Genomic DNA, 19,539 nt, shown 5'->3' with positions numbered 1-19,539 from the left:
AGTCTTTCTTTCTGTGCCGCATGTGTAATTTTTGTGATAGGGAGAGTATTCCGATCTAACGTGAACAGCCCAGAATAATCTTCTTCGAGAACCACGCGCGCCAAAAGATAAAATGCCTGCCGTGCGGACGCCGGGGCATTCGATTCGACGACACTCGCCTGTGCAAGTCACTTTGTTGACCGCTGCTTCGCCGCCTCTGTATTCTTTTGAGTTGTTACGGAATCACAAGTTTGCTCCAATAAACGTGTTTCTCATTCAAGACAACTGCATCGTCCTTGTCTTCGTGACAATATAAAAGCGGCGAAGTGGAGGAAATGGCGTCCACCCAGCTTTGAATATCCGTAGCTGGGTTGTCAACGCCACTGACATGCTTGATATCCGTCGTGTACTCGGACAGGTAGGCAAGCTGCCGCACTTCTCGTGGCGTGTAATTGGTGTCGGGCCGGCTGATGGCGTACATAAAGAGTTTGTTGTCCGCGAACATGGTGACAGACGACCCTCAAGAAGATGTCGGAAATGACGCACAGACAGATACATTGCCAAAAGTTCAAGCCCGAAGTCACTGTACCGGGCTTGCTGTGGTGTTAGACGTTCTGAGAAGAATGCCAAGGGCTGCCACGCGCCATTTACGTGCTGTTGGAGGACAGCTCCCACAGCAGAACTCGAGGCGTCCGTCTTCAGCACGAGTGACGTCCTAGATTTGGGTGAGCCAGAGAGCGGCGTTTGCCAGCACACGTTTGATGGCATGAAAGGATGCCTAAGCACTTGCTTTCCAGTCTTCTTCCGGGGTAGAGTGCTTCCCGGAAAGCAGGCGGTGAAGTGGCTCAAGGAGAGTGGCGCAGTTAATGATAAAGGGATGGTAGAAGTTTACCAGACCCAAGAACTGGTGAAGCTTGGTGACCGACCTTGGTGTTGTGAAATCAAGAATGGCCTGGACCTTGTGGGAGATGGGCCGAATGCCTGTCGCATCCAGTCGATGTCCCAGAAAGTGGAAGGCGGGAACACCGAACTCGCTCTTCGTTGCTTTGATGACAGCGCCATTGGAAGCTAAGCGTTCGAGGAGAATGTGTAGATGGTGAAGATGCTCCTCTATGGACGTACGTTAACCCAGCAGATCATCCACGTAAGCATAGGCGACTGGCAGTCCACGCGTCACTGTATCGATGAAACGCTGAATAGTTTGGGCAGCGTTCCTGAGTCCGGACGGCATTCGGAGGAACTCGAAAAGCCGATCGGTGTTGTGATGGCCGTCTTGTATATGTCCTCCTCAGTGACGGGGATCTGGTGGCACACCCGGACAAGGTCGATTTTTAAAAATATGGTGCACCGTGCAGACTGGCGGTGAAATCTTGTATGTTGAGAAGGGAGTACCGATCTGGGATGGTGGAGAGGTTCCTAAACCGGTAGTCGCCACAAGGTCGCTAGTCACCATTCTTCTTGGGTACCATGTGCAAGGGTGATGCGTTGCAGCTGGAAGATGGTCGGACAATGCCAAGTTCCAGTATTTGCTCGAATTCTGCATGGACGATCTTGAGTCTGTCGGGAGCGAGACGTCACGGACGAATGAAAACGGGCTGTCCGGTAGCGGTGATATAATGACGGACGTCATGAGTCATGGGCTGAGTCCAGTCGGGTGGTGACGTGACGGTGGGGAACTCCTTTAGCAGGGCGGCAAACGGTTCTTCAGCAACTGCAGTGCAGGAAGGCGCTACGTCAGGAGCTGCACTCGCTACGACGCCTTGAACTGAGAGGAGGGTCGTGGAGTCAAGCAGTCACCGTCACTTGATCGAGTAGAAGGTCATGTTTTGAAAGAAAGTCAAGTTTCAAGTTTTATGTTTATTTGAGACATGTAAATTACATGGCTGGGGAGAAGGGAAAAAATCCGCACCAAGGATGGCAGAGCGAACGTCTGCGACCGCAAAAATCCACCGAAAGGTTGTGCGAAGATCCAGGTCCAAAGTCAGGGATCTCTGCGCAAACACGGGAATGCGCGTGCGGTTCACTGCCTGGAGGTAGAAGACTGCGCTGGAGTTGCGGTCTTGGCATGAAGCTGGCAAGACTCTTACTTGTGCTCTAGTGTCGACGAGAAACTTTTCACCGGTGGTACGATCGACGATGTAAAACAGGCGACATTCTTCAATGGGGCCAGAACCGCTCGTCGCCGCTAGCCGTCTGCCAGGCCGTTTCCTGTCCTGAGCATGGCAAGAGGCAGTGGCGAGCGTCGGCGCCGAAACGGCGGTGGTAGACGCATACACCGGGGACAGATGTAGGGCTGCGTCAACGAACGGCATCGCGGGGTCGGGACGATGAGCGGTTGCGTTGGCCTGACGGGCGAGCAGAATGTATTGAGCTGTTTCGCCTCGTCGCCGCGACAAGTTGCTCCAGTCGTTCGCACAGGTGATCGACACTGGCACGCGACGCAGACGCACCATAGTCGGCACAAGCTGGTGTTGTGCGAAGAGCGGGTGAAACTGGCGTCGCGGTCACCACAGCGATAGGTGAAACTGTGCTCGCTACTTCCATTAACTTCTCGTCCAGGGACGCGAGCGAAGGGAGATCCATGGATGACTCGTTCCCGAGGACCACTTTCACGTCCGCAGGCAGGCGCTGCAGGAAGCGATCGCGCAGCAATGTGACGTCCATGACTCGGGCACGTGAGCCGAGGAGTTGGGTCATGCGCGGCAAGATTTGGCTCGGTCTGCGGTCGCCAAACTCTTCGATGCAAAGTAGCTGCTGCAGGCATGTGCGCTCAGATGGTTCTGTGCGTTCGAGTAGTGGTGCTTTGAGCTGGTCGTAGTCTGTTGCAGGTTGGTCTCGTATGAAGGAGGCAAGCATATCCGCAATCTCTTCCACAGCAGTCACTGGTAGAGCTCCCACGACGTAGTGGAAGTTGCGTTATGGGGAGGGGATGTCAGACAGAGCGAACTGTGACTCGGCCTGGAGGAACCAGATGGCCTGATTGTGTTCCCAATACGGCGGCAAGTGAGCCAGGGCGGCGATCTCGTTTCCGACTGCTTGCGGTGCTCGCTGGTCCGGGTCATTGCTGGACATATTTGTTTATGTAGCACTGTATATATTTCCTTATTTTACTCACTTTGTTATTTAGTGCGTTCGTGATCAATCTTAGCTCACTGTTTTGCTCATTGTGATTCGTGATTGCCCGTCTTTCTTGGACCACGTGTTGTGGTCTGTAGTAAGAAATAAATAAACAAATAAATAAAATAAAACTTCGCTGAGACGGATATCACGTCCGGGTCACCAAATGTAGAGTGCAAGCCAAGGAGGAGTTGAAACAGAGACGACCAGACCACGTATCAAGGCCGGTTTATTAGTAGCGCCGTTGGCGTGCGAGCCCTCAGGCGGGTCAGCGCTCCCGTGGGCCTGCGTCACGCTGTTGCCGCTGGCACTGTGCTTGCCGCTACATATTAAACCAATATTCTCGAGCTTGGTATGGGGCTAGTTGGTATTTAACGTGAACCATTGCTTGCACTAAGCCGGACATCGACGAAGAGGTAGGCACTCGTTTGTGTACATTTTCGTCAATATCCCGCTTAGCGCCAGCAATAGGCCAAAAAAACACCTTGAGAGTGGCAATAGTACCAATAAATTGTCGCTAGTATTTTTGCGTAAAAGTCAGGTGAAAGTCAGGTGAAAGGTTCTGCGCTTTGAATGTGCAGGGCGTGAAGGGAATCGGCATGTGAGGAAAACTCCGAACCCCGCCAAGCGTTTCTGCTAAGCGCTGTCTGTTACGTGTGGCCGCGCTGGTCATTTCACCGAAGGCGGTGCTGTACAATGTTTAAGAAGTAGAAGAAGGGATCAATGCAGATGACTTGTTTCGGTGTTGGCTGGAGTGCTGCTGAAGTGTTAAGTAGTGGTAAAATTCGTTGTCCGGCTTGGTTGTTACCGATTGCGCTGAAGGGCTCTAGTCGGCCTGCAGAAACAAGATCCTCGCCATAAAGTCGAAGAGCTTGAAGCGAATTCTCATTTAGGCATAACTGTCAGGCCCGTGAATACATACGCGGATACGTATATATATTGTCACGTGTACAAGAAGTTTAAAGAGGACGACGACGAAGGGAACGCCTCCAGCCACCTGTCTTCAGCGCGTGCCGACGAACTGTCGACGACGACGAGGAGGAGCAGAGTGGCTCGGGCAGTGGCGCGCGAGAGCACGTGGACCGAGCTGGACGATCGAGAACGGCAGTCTAGCGCGTGGTGGGCCGGAGGAAGCAACTTCTTCGCTGAGTGACTAGGAGGCACAAGTTAGCCTTATTAAATTACCATCACCCACTCGGACTATTTCGTCATTATTCTTGTTACGTGTCACTGGTGGAGGTGCGGGGTAAGCCCCTAATGTTCAAGACCCCTCCTGCTTCTCGTCTGTCCAGCCCCGAGCGGCCTACCTTCGTGGACACACCAGTTCATCGCTCCAGCCGGCGCCTGTTAGGCTTATCTCCCGAGTTCAGCGCCCTGTCTGGAACACGCTCTGCTCGTGGCCCCCAAGCGATGGCGTCAGCGAATGCAGCGCAGGTGACGTTCCAGCAGCCTCGTGAACCCAACTGCTTTCACGGGGAGGCCTTCGAAGATGTAGACGACTGGTTGGACCACTTCGAACGCGTCGCCAGATTCAACCAGTGGAACAACAACAACAAACTGCATAACGTCTATTTCTCTCTTAAAGACGGCGCGGAGACCTGGTTTCTAAATAACGAGGCGAGTATGCAGACGTGGGAAGAATTCCGTGAAAAGCTTCTCGAGACGTTTTCGAGTACAGACCGGTGTGACCACGCGATGCGTTTGCTCGACTCCCGCATCCAAAAACCGAACGAAAGTGTTGCCATGTTCGCCGAAGATATGGCACGCCTGTTCAAGCGGGCTGATCCTGCGATGGCCGAAGCTAAAAAATTGCGCTACCTGATGAATGGGGTGAAAGAACAACTTTTCGCCGGACTGGTGCGAAATCCTCCTCAGACGGTGCAGGCGTTCATTAAGGAAGCCACTGCAATTGAACGCGCCCTTCAAGAGCGGTCTCGCCAATACAACAGGCATACGAACCATGCATCGAGCAACGTTGCCATGCTGTCCACTGTCAACGAGAGGGACCTGCGTGACCTCGTTCGGACCATCGTCCAGGAAGAACTGCGGAAATTGAAAGTGAGTTCCCCAGAGCCGGTAATCGCTTCTGCCTTTTCGATCGCCGAAATCGTACGCGAGGAACTCCGACAAACACTTGTTACCCCGGAACACAGTGTAGAAGCGCCCCAAGTAACCTACGCAGGGGCCCTCCGTCGCCGCCAATTCGTCCCTGCAGTGCCACGTCAGGAGCCGCTAGCTGACTTCATGCCTCCCCCACGGCCTACTTTCCGTCCTCAGGTCCGCAAGACCGACGTGTGGCGCACGGTGGACAACCGCCCCCTGTGTTACCATTGTGGAGAACCAGGTCATGTCATCCGTCGATGCCCGTACCGCGAGATAGGGCTGCCGGGATTCTCACCTACCGCTCGCCGTCCACGCATCGGGGAACGACCAGCAGCAATCGATGATTACCTGGCTAATGGGCCCGCCAACACGCCGAACCATTATCGGTCCCGCTCTCCGTCGCCGGCTCGTCCCAGTTCCCCCTATCGCGGCAGCGAGACACGAGGACCAAGGTCGGCAAGCCCCCTTGGGGGAAACTAGAAGCAGCAACCTCAGGAGGGAAGGTTGCCGACGGCCGAATTACTAATGTCCCTCCATCAGCGCCGCGATGCGATCCACAGACGAATTCCCACGAAGAGGTGAGCGCGGACCTCTCCGTATGTGTCGACGGGCACCCCATAGTTGCTTTAGTGGATACCGGTGCAGATTACTCAATTCTAAGCAAAAAACTGGCAGATCGCCGGCGGAAAGTAAAGACCCCATGGAGTGGACCCCAGATCCGTTCCGCAGGAGGTCATCTAATGACGCCCATTGGAAAGTGCACCGCGAGGATTGCCATCGGTAACTGTGATTTCGTTGCCACCTTCCTCGTGCTCCCACAGTGCTGCAGAGACATGATCTTGGGAATGGACTTCCTGCGGGAGCACGGCGCCGTCATAAACATTCGTGACCGTTCAGTCATTTTTTCGCCAAACGGTACGTCCACAGAAAGTGAAAGAGAGCGAATTCACGTACCTCTGCGCATAGGTGGCAGCGACGTACTAATGCCTCCTAGGTCATGCGCGCTTGTTTCAGTCGTCTGTGACAATCAGCACAGTGGTGATGGCATAGCCGAGCAGATAAGCGGCCTTTTGCTCAACCAAGGAATTGCCATTGCCCGGGGTCTGGTGCACCTTACCGAAGGCTGCGCGCAGGTGTTGCTCACAAATTTCACTAACGAACGTCAGCGCATCGCGAAGGGAACTGCAGTGGCCTGCTTTGAAGAAATCGACGACGGGCAAGCCTGCTTTGCACTACAGAGCGATACGTCTAGCGATTGTACATCTCCTGCCGCTGTTGACGTGAACCCTGACTTGCCACCTGATAAGCAACAAGTTCTGTACGAGCTGCTGAACCAGTTTGCCGACTGCTTCTCCACGACATCAGGCGTCCGTCAAACTGCACTAGTGAAACACCGCATCATAACAGACGAAACTGAGAGACCTATTCACCAGATTCCATACCGTGTATCCTCAAGAGAACGCGAAGCGATACGGGACCAAATCGAACAAATGCTTAAGGACGACGTCATCCAACCGTCAAGGAGCCCATGGGCGTCACCTGTCGTGTTAGTCAGGAAGAAAGATGGCAGCCTCCGTTTTTGCGTGGACTATCGCAAGCCGAACCACGTGACGAAGAAGGACGTATACCCTTTGCCAAGGATCGATGACTCCCTCGACAGGTTGCGCCATGCGCGCTATTTCTCATCCATGGACCTAAAAAGTGGATATTGGCAAATAGAAGTGGATGAGCGTGATCGCGAAAAAACAGCCTTTATCACGCCAGACGGTTTGTACGAATTTAAGGTTCTTCCTTTCGGACTATGCTCTGCACCAGCAACATTCCAAAAGATGATGGATACCGTTTTGTCCGGGCTAAAATGGCAAACATGTCTGGTGTATCTGGATGATGTGATTGTATTCTCGCCGACGTTTGACGAGCATGTCAAGCGGTTGTCCGCAGTGCTACAGGCTATACGGTCCGCCGGACTCACACTGAAGCGAGAAAAATGCCACTTTGGATTCAAGGAACTACGCTTTCTAGGTCACGTCGTCAGCCGTGATGGAGTTCGTCCAGATCCTGATAAAATTGCAGCTGTTTCCAAGTTTCCCACGCCGGTTGATAAAAGGGCTGTTCGACGGTTTTTAGGACTCTGCTCCTACTACAGGCGCTTTATCGCAAACTTTTCCCGAATAGCGGCCCCACTTACTCACCTTACCCGGGATGACGTTGTGTTCCAGTGGACCGACAAGGAGCAAGTCGCTTTCGACGAACTTAGACATCGCCTACAGACACCACCCGTCCTAGCCCACTTTGACGAAGAGGCTCCTACGATCATCCACACCGATGCAAACAACGTCGGACTTGGAGCCGTTCTCATACAGCTACAGGATGGAGTCGAAAGAGTGGTTGCTTACGCAAGTAGGTCTCAGTCCCGTGCGGAGATGAACTATTTAACAACCGAGAAAGAATGTCTAGCGGTTGTTTGGGCCACAAGCAAATTCCGCCCATACATATACGGCCGGCCATTCAGTGTTGTGAGCGATCACCACTCGCTCAGCTGGCTAGCAAATTTGAAAAACCCTTGTGGACGTCTCGCACGCTGGAGTCTGAGGCTGCAGGAATTTGACATGGTTATCCCATACAAATCTGGAAAGCAGCATAGCGATGCTGACTGTCTCTCACGAGCCCCCGTTGAGCCTGCAGGTGGAGAAGACGACGTTTCATTTGTGTGTGCAGTGCAGGCGACAACCGTTGCAAATAAACAGCGGAATGACCAGGAACTGCGGCCGCTAATTGATTTCTTGGAGGGACACACTTCGACTGCACCTAGGCTATTCTCCCAGAGGGCTTTCCTCCTTTTGCTTGATTAATAACGTACTGTACAAGAAAAACTTTACCCCCAACGGCCGAATCATCTTGCTTGTAGTTCCAACTCCCCTGCGAGAAGAAGTTTTGCAAGCCTGCCACGACGAACCCTCGGCCGGTAACTTGGGCTACACTCGAACATTAGCAAGGATACAACTAAGCTAATACTGGCCTAGGCTGTCCAGCATTGTCAGGGAGTACGTCCGTACCTGCAGGGATTGCCAGCGACGCAAAATGCCCCCGAACCGACCTGCCGGCTTGCTCCAGCCAATTCAAATACCTGCGAGGCCATTCGAACAAGTTGGAATGGATCTGCTTGGCCCCTTCCCAACATCTTCGCAAGGTAACAAATGGATTATCGTGGCTACAGATTACCTGACCCGGTATGCGGAAACAAAGGCTGTCTCGCGGCGCACTGCAGAAGAAGTAGCCCAATTTTTCGTTGAAAACATCGTGCTTCGACACGGTGCTCCTGCTTGCGTTATCACGGACAGAGGCACAGCCTTTACAGCCAAGCTAGTGAGCGCCATCATGACGCTGAGTGGCACATCCCACCGACGAACGACCGCCTACCATCCTCAAACCAACGGGCTTACGGAGCGCATGAATAAAACAATTGCCGACATGTTAAGCATGTACGTGGATGCCGAGCACAAGACCTGGGACGTCGTTCTACCTTACATCACGTTCGCCTATAATACGGCACAACAGGAAACGACGCGGATGACACCTTTCCAGATTCTTTACGGTCGAGAGGTTTCTACCATGCTGGACGCCATGCTCCCTCACTATTCAAGGGACGATGCTGCACCTTCCTTCGACTTCACACAGCGCGCCGAAGACGCACGGCAGATTGCGCGTCAGAGGATACGGCAACAACAGCACTTTGACGCTGCGCGTTACAATCTCAGGCATAGGCACGTGCACTTTGTAGAAGGCGACCAAGTCTGGATATGGACGCCGGTTCGTCGACGGGGCTTATCGGAAAAGCTGCTCCGGCGATTTTTCGGGCCCTATACAGTGCAAAGGAAGTTAAGCGACGTGACTTATGAAGTTTTTACGTCCTGTCCTTCTCCTCGAGCACGCGGCCGGCCACAACCTGAAGTAGTCCACGTGGTACGCATGAAGCCTTATTTCTCCCGATGACGACTTTTGTGACCTCAGCGCTACGTGACCCCGCCATTTACGCAGCATACCATACGGTGACTCTACGCATCGAGACGATGCTCTCTTGGGAGGGGGGCAAATGTCACGTGTATAAGAAGTTTAAAGAGGACGACGACGAAGGGAACGCCTCCAGCCACCTGTCTTCAGCGCGTGCCGACGAACTGTCGACGACGACGAGGAGGAGCAGAGTGGCTCGGGCAGTGGCGCGCGAGAGCACGTGGACCGAGCTGGACGATCGAGAACGGCAGTCTAGCGCGTGGTGGGCCGGAAGAAGCAACTTCTTTGCTGAGTGACTAGGAGGCACAAGTTCGCCTTATTAAATTACCATCACCCACTCGGACTATTTCGTCATTACTCTTGGTACGCGTCAATATATATATATATATATATATATATATAAGCAGTAAAAGAAAACTTCTCGAGGAGCCAGAAAAAATACTTGAGAAAATGGTAGACGCACGATTAAAAACAAAAACCGTGGTTTACTGACGTTTCGACTGCGGGACCAGTCTTCATCTTGACACTCAAGATGAAGACTGGTCCCGCAGTCGAAACGTCAGTAAACCACTGTTTTTGTTTTTAATCGTGCGTCTACCATTTTCTCAAGTATATTTATATATATATATATATATATATATATATATATATATATATAATATATATATATATATATATACATATATATATATATATATATATACAGAAAGAAATGCCGGCAGTCTACAACACCAAGGAAGGCATAGAGGAATCGTTAGACTATTTTTTATAGTTAGTGACGTTACATTATTATTTTTTTATCAATTACGAGAGAAAGGAAGAAAGAATAACACACGCCCAGAGTAGGGACCCAACCAACACCTTTCGATTAGATCTCGAATGCCTTACCAATTCGGCTATCTGGGCGACTGTGTTCTCCTTCGCTTTCTGGGGTATTTATATTTACTACAACTGTATCTGACGCTTGAGGGTGGAAGCCAGCGCCACTCAGACTAAACGGGGAGAAGGGGACCTTCTTTTCAACCCCCGGGGCGTGAGGCGAACGTCTACAGGCTGTCATAAGCGGGTAACTGGCGGGAAACCCTCTTATGCTACCTTGGTATCAAGGCTGCCAGAACGGAGGCTCTCGCTAAGCTTTCGCACGATAATAGGGTTTGGAAATGAGGGGCTTTTTAGGAAATACAGAAAGAAATGCCGGCAGTCTACATCACCAAAGAAGGCATAGAAGAATCATTAAACTATTTTTTACAGTTAGTGACGTTACATTATTATTTTTTTATCAATTACGAGAGAAAGAAATAAAAAAAATAAAGAAAGAAAGTGGCGCGGGCTACCACCCTCAAGCGTCAGATACAGTTGTAGTAAATATAAATACCCCAGAAAGCGAAGGAGAACACAGTCGCCATGATAGCCGAATTGGTAAGGCATTCGAGATTAAATCGAAAGGCGTGGGTTCGGTCCCCACTAATGGCGTGTGTTTTTCTTTCTTTCTTTCTCTCGTAATTGAAAGAAAAAATAATAATGGAACTTCACTGAGTGTAAAAAATAGTCTAACGATTCCCCTGTGCCTTCTTTGGTGTTGTAGACTGCCGGCATTTCTTGCTGTATTTCCTAACGAGCCCCTCATTTCCAGACCCTATATATATATACATATTTATAGACAAATATAGTTGAGAAAATATGGTAGGCGCAATCATGCGCCTACCATTTTCTCAATAGTTCTTCTGGCTCCTCGAGAAGTATCTTTTTCTGCTTATATTTATGAATATATATATATATATATATATATATATATATATATATATATATATATATATATATATAGAGAGAGAGAGATAGAGAGAGAGAAAAATCGGTATAGCTTCTAACAAAACTGTTTATTGGTCGACGTTTAGATCGGATGTCGGTGTTTCTCAAGACAGCATTTTGTATTTCTGTGCACGTATTTATAAGCTCGTCGTCCAACGACGCCGAAAAAAGAGAAAGGGGGACTTGGGGAGAAAGGGAGCAACAAACACGCTCTCGGCGAGGTGAGGTGAATGTTTCCAAAAAAGAGAGAGAGAAAAAGAGCAAAAGAAAGAAAACGCAAAATAAAAACAAACCTAAACATGCAGAAAAGAGAGAGGAGTACACAACTCTTTCAACACGCTGTCCTCCATCGTTCGTCAGCTTGCAGAACGAGTGACAGGTAGCGCCCGCTGTAGAAGGGGGCCGCTCTGCTTAGGAAACGAAAGTGCAAAGCAGTAACAGGGACGCTCTCACATTATCACTGGGAGGCACAGAATTCTAATGGTCACTGACATTACGGGAAGAGTTGACAGGAAGCGGTCGCAGCCGCAAACATTTCTCAGTGACGCCAACCCTACAAAACAAACAGGCAGGCTCGTTAAGAGTGTAGGTACGATCTCCGCACTGTGGCTCAAAGCATGCACGATTCCGCCTACCGGCAGGATGGGTGAGCGCCATTTAGCATTATCAGCTCTATTCTTCTGCCCTGTCCGGGCAGCCGACAGGGTCGTCTCTGACCATGAACCAGGGAAAAGGAGCTTAACTAATACTATAACCGCACGCGGGAGTCGCGCGGGTTCTTTGTTGGAGTAAACGGCGGCGGGCGCCTCGATGTTGTTTGTGGCATATGCCGCCTGTGCGGAAACCCCAGGAAGGGAATAAATAAAATAAGAATAGCTTGATTACTTGTTTAAACAACACAGAGACTTACAATTTAAATAGGGGATTATTCTGCAGCCAGATTGTCAACAGCATGTATAGACGACATAATGCCCGGGCTAACATTCATTCCTGCCTTTACGGTATTGAATTTGTAAATAATGTAAGATTCACGTTGTTCGCGTTCTCTTGTAGTAGAAAATCCACTCTGTAAAAGTGTGACCCCGATTGAGTCCAACGGGTGGTTTTCGGAGTTAATGGTTTTCGGAGTTGAACGGCACTGCGATGGGTACTCGAATGGCACCCAACTACGCTAATATATTCATGAACGATCTCGAAACAAAATTTCTATCAACCCGTGAAATTAAGCCAGTCTTTTACAAACGCTTTCTGGACGATGTATTCCTTATTTGGACCGGTACGGAGGACGACTTAACCAACTTCATCGAGTGTTTCAACAAGGCCCACCCAAGCATCGCATTTACTTATACCTATTCAACCACAGAAATCAATTTCCTTGACGTGCATATAAATACAGACAAAGGAGAACTGATCACTACCGTGTACAAAAAACCTACCTACAGGCAGCAGTACCTGCACTTCGACAGTGGTCATCCGCGCAACTGCAAAACGAGTATCCCATGCTCGCAGGCCCACCGATTTAGGAGAATTTGTTCCCGCACCGAGGACTTCGAGGCAAACGCAGAAAACTTGCGCAATGTACACGCGAAGCAACAATATCCACCACCCATAGTCAACGACGCTATTTGCAAAGCGGTCAACCTTGATCGCCAAGAGTTGCTGCACCATGAAAAACAACTAAACCAGAAGGGGAGAGGAAACCTAGTTTTGACGTTCGGGGGCAATTCCCCAAAGATAAACAAAATCTTGAAAAAGCACTTCAACATGCTACAACAGAGTAAACGGCTTTCGAAAATCTTCCCCACCCCTCCTCGGGTCGTATACCGGCGCCGCCAAAATATTAAAGATAACTTTGTACACGCCAACACTGAGAGGGCACCCAAGGGTGGGTGTCGACCATGCGGAAAGGCACGGTGCCGCATATGTAAACACATGCAGACAACCACGGTGGCAGAAAGCACCAACTCCCATTTCAAGCATTTAATTTACGCCACACTCGACTGCGACTCTTCTAATGTGGCGTACCTTCTTGAGTGCGGTGTTTGTGGCGTCCAATACATTGGCCAGACGGACAGAGCATTCTGAATGCGCTTCAAAAACCATCGCGCACATGTTCGTGCACTCCCGGATCTACCCTTATCACGACATATTAACTCCGAAAACCACCCGTTCGACTTCATCAGGGTCACACTTTTACAGAGTGAATTTTGTACTACAAGAGAACGCGAACAACGTAAATCTTACATTATTCACAAATTCAATACCGTAAAGGCAGGAATGCATGTTAGCCCGTGCGTTATGTCGTTTATACATGCTGTTGAAAATCTGGCTGCGGAATAATCCCCTATCTAAATTGTAAGTCTCTGTGTTGTCTAAACAAGTTTTCAGGCTATTCTAATTTTATTCATTTCCTTTCTGGGGTTTCCGCACAGGCGGAATATACCACGAACAGCCTCGAGGTACCCGCCGTCGTTTACTCCAAGAAAGGGCCCGAGCCACTTCCGCCTGCCGGTAGAGGATTAGTTAAACGCCCTTTCCCGGGTCCATGGTTAGGAACGACCCCTTCGACCGCCCGGACAGATCGGAAGAATTGACCGAAGTATGATGAATGCCGCCCACCCGTCCTGCCGGTCGGCGAAACCTTGCATGTTTTGAGCCACAGTACGGTGATCGCACCTACACTCTTAACAAGCCTTCCTATTTGTTTGAAGGGTTGGCGTCACTAAAACATGTGTGCGGCTGCGACCGCTTCCTGTAAACCATTCCCGGAATGTCAGTGACCATTGAAATGCTGTGCCCCCAGTGATTTTATGAGATCCTTTCTGTTACTGCGTTGCGCTTTCCTTTCTCGAGCAGAGCGGCGCCTTTTTAAAGCGGGCGGCCCCTGTCGCTCTTTCTACAAGCTGACGAATGATAGAGGACAGCGTTTTGAAAGATTTGTGTACTCTTCTCTCCCTATGCATGTTTAGGTTTGTTTTTATTTTCTCGTTTTTTTTTCTCTCTCCCAATTTCTCTTTTTGTTAACCTTTACCTCAACTGGCCGAGAGGGTGTGTTTGTTGTTGCTTTTCTCCCCAAATCCCCCCCTCTCTCTCTATCTCTCTCTTTTTCGGCAGGGTTGGACGACGAGCATGCAAATACGTGCAGAGAAATACGAAATGCTGTATTGATAAAGGTCAGCATCCGACCGAAACGTCGACCAATAAACGGTTTTGTTAGAAGCTATAATCATTTTTACAATGTATATATATATTTATGTATATATATATATATATATATATATATATATATATATATATATATATATATATATATATATATATATATATATATATATATATATATACACACACAAAGAAAAATGCCGGCAGTCTTAAACAACAAAGAAGGCATAGGGGAATGGTTAGACGATTCATTACCGTTAGTGACGTTACACTATTTTATTTTATTGTTAATTACGTGAGGAAGAAACAAATAAAACACGCGCCCAGAGTGGGGACCGAACCAACGCCTTTCGATTAGATCTCGAATGCCTTACCAATTCGGCTATCTGGGCGACTGTGTTCTCCTTCGCTTTCTGGGGTATTTATATTTACTACAACTGTATCTGACGCTTATATATACAACTGTGTATATATATATGTATACATACATAGTCTTGTGCAACGTTCCGTATAAGCAATAAGTAATATTGTAACTAAATGACGAAGAAGTAGACTGTGCAGCCTAGTTCAATGGTCATCTTATACCGACAAAGACGAAGACGGTTGCTGCAGCGTAGTGCATCGGTGACCTTATACCGAGGAAGACGATGACAGTTGGTGTGCGGCATGGCTCGAGTTTTGATGGCCGAATTGTAAACACCTTGCATCTCTTTCTGTAAATAGATCGCTTCATCATCCACTATTGTGCATGACATCCGTTCCACGACCACGCAACATGTTTTGGTGGAGGTTGAGGTCCTGATCCCCTTCGTGTCACCTCCAGCTACGCCCGTCTCCGTTCCTAAAGCGACCACCTCAAGGCTCAAAGATCGCATCAGCCCGACCAGCCCCGGTGAGCCATTGGCCAGCGCGTTCCCCAGCCTGGTGCCCCCGGCACGGGATCCGACGAGACCAGCCGACCAGACTAGCCCCGAGAAGACCAGAAGCCGACGACATTCCCCTGTCCAGTTCTTCGGCATGATTCCAAGGGCTTTGATTTCCTTCATTGCGTAGGCGGCATCACTGTTCTGGGAACATCTTTATGAACCGATTATCGTCTCAGTGGCGGCAAGGAGTTCACTTTTCATTCGTTCTGTCTGTTTTTTTTCCTTTATATACAATAATATCATACAGTTGAGTGCGTTCCCTAATCCAGGAAGTTCTTTTTCTGTTCCTATATGCTACTCCTAACATAATTTTTTGCATTGCCCATTGGGTCGATCTGTTTGCTATGCGTTTGTTTAATAAGGTGCCAAATGTCAGTTCCGCATGTCATCACCGGCAGTATGCACTGGTTGTGTATTTTTTTTAGTGAAAGGGGTAGCTTAGTATTTATTTTTTGGAAGTGCTTTCCGAGTGTTCCCCATCAAACACCTGATCTGTGCAGAATTTTTCTAACATGTTGAGGTCAGCAGTAAAAATGTTTGTGAGTTAGTTATATTGTTTGAATGTTTTGAACGTTTCGTTTTTTATGCTGAAGAGGGTGCGTTACACAAGCTGATTACCCATTACTTTAAATTTATTCGTAGTGTTTGTAGTTTCATGTCCAAGCTTTCTGACTGTGGTGGCTCTGTTCCGTTCCGTTTTTGTTTCGCTACCTCGTTTTACATGCTCTCTGTCCAATTCCACGAAGCACGAATGAAATCGGATTTGAATTTCAGCATTGAAAAAGTCACTCCTACATGCCATATTGCCATATTGTTCTGCCTTTCAAAGAAAACATTCAGGATTTGAAGAATGGTTGTCGTATCGTTTTTTAACCTTTTATTTACCCGTAACTTGCCGCCTTTTTTTCTGCCTCATTTTTATTTATAATGGTGTTAAGTAAATTGCGAATGCTGCGTAATCATAACAATGATTTTTGTATTGTGCCCCAGTGTGCTAATATGGCTGGAGGTGCCTTTGATGTTATACCAATTTGAGGCCTTGAAGTGCTGAGCGAATGATGAGTACAACGATACACAGCAAGCCGAAATTGGCGTGGAAGTATGTAGTATGGCTTATAATGTTCATGTTGTTTGACTCCTGCTTGGTTGTGGATGTAGTTACACTGCATATTGGCGATTTTGGAAAAACTGTATCTAGAAAAATGTATTTTGTATTGTTTAACTACAACGAATAAATTACAACCGACATAGTTACCTTGGATAAAGAAAATGCTTTGTATATGGAGTCATACAACGCAGACAAGTCATGCGGAACCACATGCGCCCCTTTTGACAGTGGAAAATACTAATGACAGCTCTAACTGCTACGCAACTGCGCGATGGAAATGAGCATGTCGACTTTCAAACTTGGGGTTTTTTCTCTCAATCACTACATTTTACTGGTATTATTAGTGTCAAAATTTGAGTATTTGTTGTATAGTTTTCTTATTGCTAAAGACTCTCTATGTGAAATCCACATATTTTTTTATTTCAGTTGCGACGAAAAGAGAGCAGACTCCGGAACGTAATTGTTTTTGAAAGTTCTTACGATGGAGTACACACGCCAAAAATATAACACGCCTTATACACTGTCAGAAGTATTCAGAACGTTGAATTGGGAACAGGTGGGAGTACGGGGTAATAGAGAATACCCCAGTAACATCAGATTTGCTGATGACATTGCGTTGCTATGTAACTCGGGGGACGAATTGCAAAGCATGCTTTCCGCACTGGATGAACAGAGTAGAGCCGTGGAACTGAAAATTAATATGCAAAACAATAAAGTAATGATCAATACCCTCCGGATAGCACAGCGGTTCGAGATAAGTGGCGAGGCAGTGGAAGGGGTAAGCTAATATATCTACTTAGGCCAAGTTGTGACCCCGTATCCCAACCATGAGGCAGAGATAATTAAAAGGATCAGAATAGGGTTGGGTGCATATGGCAGGTATTCTCAGATAATGAATAGCAGCTTACCATTGTCGCTGAAGAAGGAAGTGTATGACAGCTGCATCTTACCGGTACTCACCTACGGGGCAGAAACTTCCAAAATGACTAAGAGGGTTCAACTTAAATTGAGAATGACTCAGCGGGCAAGGGAGCGTAAAATAAGAGGTGTAACATTAAGGACCAAGAAGAGAGCGGAGTGGGTCAGGGAACAAACACATGTTAAGGACATATTAGTAGATATTAAGAAGAAGAAATGGACGTGGGCAGGGCATGTAATGCAAAGGCAAGATACCCGCTGGTCATTAAAGGTAACAGAGTGGATCCCTAGAGAAGGCAAGGGCTGCTGGGGGCGGCAGAACGTTAGATAGGCAGATGAGATTAAGAAGTTTGCGGAGATAAATAGGTCACAGTTTGCATAGTACCGAGATAATTGGAGAATAATGAGAGAGGCCTTCGCCATGCAGTGGGTGTAGATAAGCTGATGATGATGATACACTGTACAAAATATACAGTTAAAATATCGGTGTATCAAACAGCTGTGTACAACGTAAAACTGTGAAGGAACGCGGAAGTAAGAACCAGAATTTACGAAGAGCTTTTTGGCTGACTCCTTACACTGTGTTGCTTTAGGGAAAGAAACAAGAAAAAAAAATCTAAAATATTTGATTGTGACTTTTACCTCAGTGTTTGTAAGGAATGATCACCGGATATATTTTCAGGTCGAGTTAATCATTTCTCCTCCCGAAATGAACAAAATTATTGATTGTATGTTTGAAGTTATGGGTGGAATCAAGGAAAGGTGCATTAATTTGGTTGCGGTGAGTATAATTTCCAAATGATACCTTTCTGTTTGCGGAAAACATGATTAAGGGTAACGCTGGCATTCCTAACTAGAGACGCAGTGACCAAATTGCGTATTTAGGCGAGGTGTAGTGTATAAACTGCTAAATAAAAGGCCATCCTGCTAACTGCTTCTTCATGCTTAACTGCTTCTAACTGCTTAACAACTTTGGGCGGCGGAGGAACATTAAGAGCAGTGATTGCACTTTTGAAACAACAAAGACTTAGATAAAACAAATGGTTAAAAATGTATATGCTGCGTTTTCTCCTGAAAAAACACAGGGTTTCAAAAGGCTCACAAAGGAGGCCCAAATGTTTGTGGATGCCTACACCTGTTCTAGACCATGTCAATGTGGTTACACACACATCAAAAACGTGACTAAAATTATTATAAATCACCTGCAAAATACGTGTTGGATGCAAAATTGACTTCCCTTAACAGAGGCCTTTCAAGAAAAAAGTTGGTGAAATACTGGTCCTTGGGAAACTATTCAAATGGTTTTTTCTTCTAATAAGGGTACGAAGCAGAGTAGACCTCCGTCCCGTTGCCCTTTTCTGCCCCATGTAATATTGCCGAATTTAATTACGGTGGAAAACGGCTGTGTGTGCGATTGAATACAGAGCAGAAGATGCAATCTAATCGTTCAACCATATTAGCTTTAGTAAGAGCACAATCCGGCCCATTGTTGTTTATTACTTGTGTCCCACGTTTAGACACAACAAAAATTACCAAAGTGTACTGTTGGGCGAGTTAGTAGTTGATTGTAAAAAAATGCTTATAAATTACTGCCCTGCCTAAAATGAGTCTAGAGTTGAGTAGAGATCGTAACATTCTAGCACAAAAGAAGCCGAATAATGATCTAACTGTAAGACATAAAGTAGAAGAATTCAGGATCGTGCTGAAGCCCCGATATTCAGCTCTTACCGAGGAAGAAGAGTTTACGACCCAGGAAGCCACCGACAACTTTGCACGCATTATCACGGAGTGTGCAGTAGAAGTCGGGGGCACGATGGCAAGACAGGATACTGGTAAACTTTCCCAGGAGACAAAATATCTCATTAGAATACGGCAAACGTTCACAATCTCCACCCCAGCGCACCGAATAGAACTAGAGGAGATTTCAAAGTTAATCGATAAGCGTAAGACCGCTGACATACGCAATTTTTTATAGAGAGCATGGAATACGTTGTAAATAACAGAGTTAGCCTGAAAGCAGTGCAGAGCCGTCTTGGCGTGGGGAAAAATCAGATGTATGCGCTTAAAAATAAGCATGCAATGCCATCACAAATAGGGGTGAAATATTCACAGTGGCCGAGGAGTTATTAGAGATCTGTACAGTAGCCGGGACATCCAGGATAATGCAGAAAGAGAGAGTAGATCAGAGGAGATAGACATCCCACCAGTAACGACCGAACAAGTAAGAAAGCCTTTGAAATAAATGAAAGGGGGTGAAGCACGTGGTGAAAATCAGATAACAGCAGACCTCTTGAAGTATGGTGTATAAATTGTACTTGAAAAACTGGCAAACCTGTATACGCATGCCGAATGACCGCACGTGTACCGGAATCTTGGAAGAACGCAAACACCATCCTAATCCGTAAG

General features: G+C 47.7%; 1 protein-coding gene across 1 annotated transcript; it reads left to right on the top strand.

The window, feature by feature from the left end:
- Positions 1-4,353: 4,353 nt before the first annotated feature.
- Positions 4,354-15,234, top strand: LOC144165723 (uncharacterized). The gene is made up of 3 exons (XM_077695518.1): positions 4,354-5,265; positions 6,021-6,114; positions 15,005-15,234. The coding sequence occupies exons 1-3, from the start codon at positions 4,354-4,356 to the stop codon at positions 15,232-15,234; spliced, it is 1,236 nt and encodes a 411-aa protein (XP_077551644.1).
- Positions 15,235-19,539: the final 4,305 nt, after the last annotated feature.

This window comes from Haemaphysalis longicornis, unplaced genomic scaffold (assembly GCF_048455015.1).
Source record: "Haemaphysalis longicornis isolate Haplotype H1 unplaced genomic scaffold, Haemaphysalis longicornis Haplotype H1 scaffold_15, whole genome shotgun sequence".
Lineage (NCBI taxonomy): Eukaryota > Metazoa > Arthropoda > Arachnida > Ixodida > Ixodidae > Haemaphysalis > Haemaphysalis longicornis.
The sequence above is the reverse complement of the archived record's forward strand: the minus strand, read 5'-3'. Positions and strand labels throughout refer to the sequence as shown.

What these genes read in the sequence shown, in the direction of transcription:
- LOC144165723 (XM_077695518.1), top strand. Translation starts at nt 4,354, where the DNA reads ATGTTCAAGACCCCTCCTGCTTCTCGTCTGTCCAGCCCCGAGCGGCCT. An exon ending in ACAGTGTAGAAGCGCCCCAA is followed by an intron (nt 5,266 to 6,020) that starts GTAACCTACGCA and finishes GTGCTCCCACAG; the next exon opens with TGCTGCAGAGACATGATCTT. An exon ending in AGTCATTTTTTCGCCAAACG is followed by an intron (nt 6,115 to 15,004) that starts GTACGTCCACAG and finishes TGTCACCTCCAG; the next exon opens with CTACGCCCGTCTCCGTTCCT.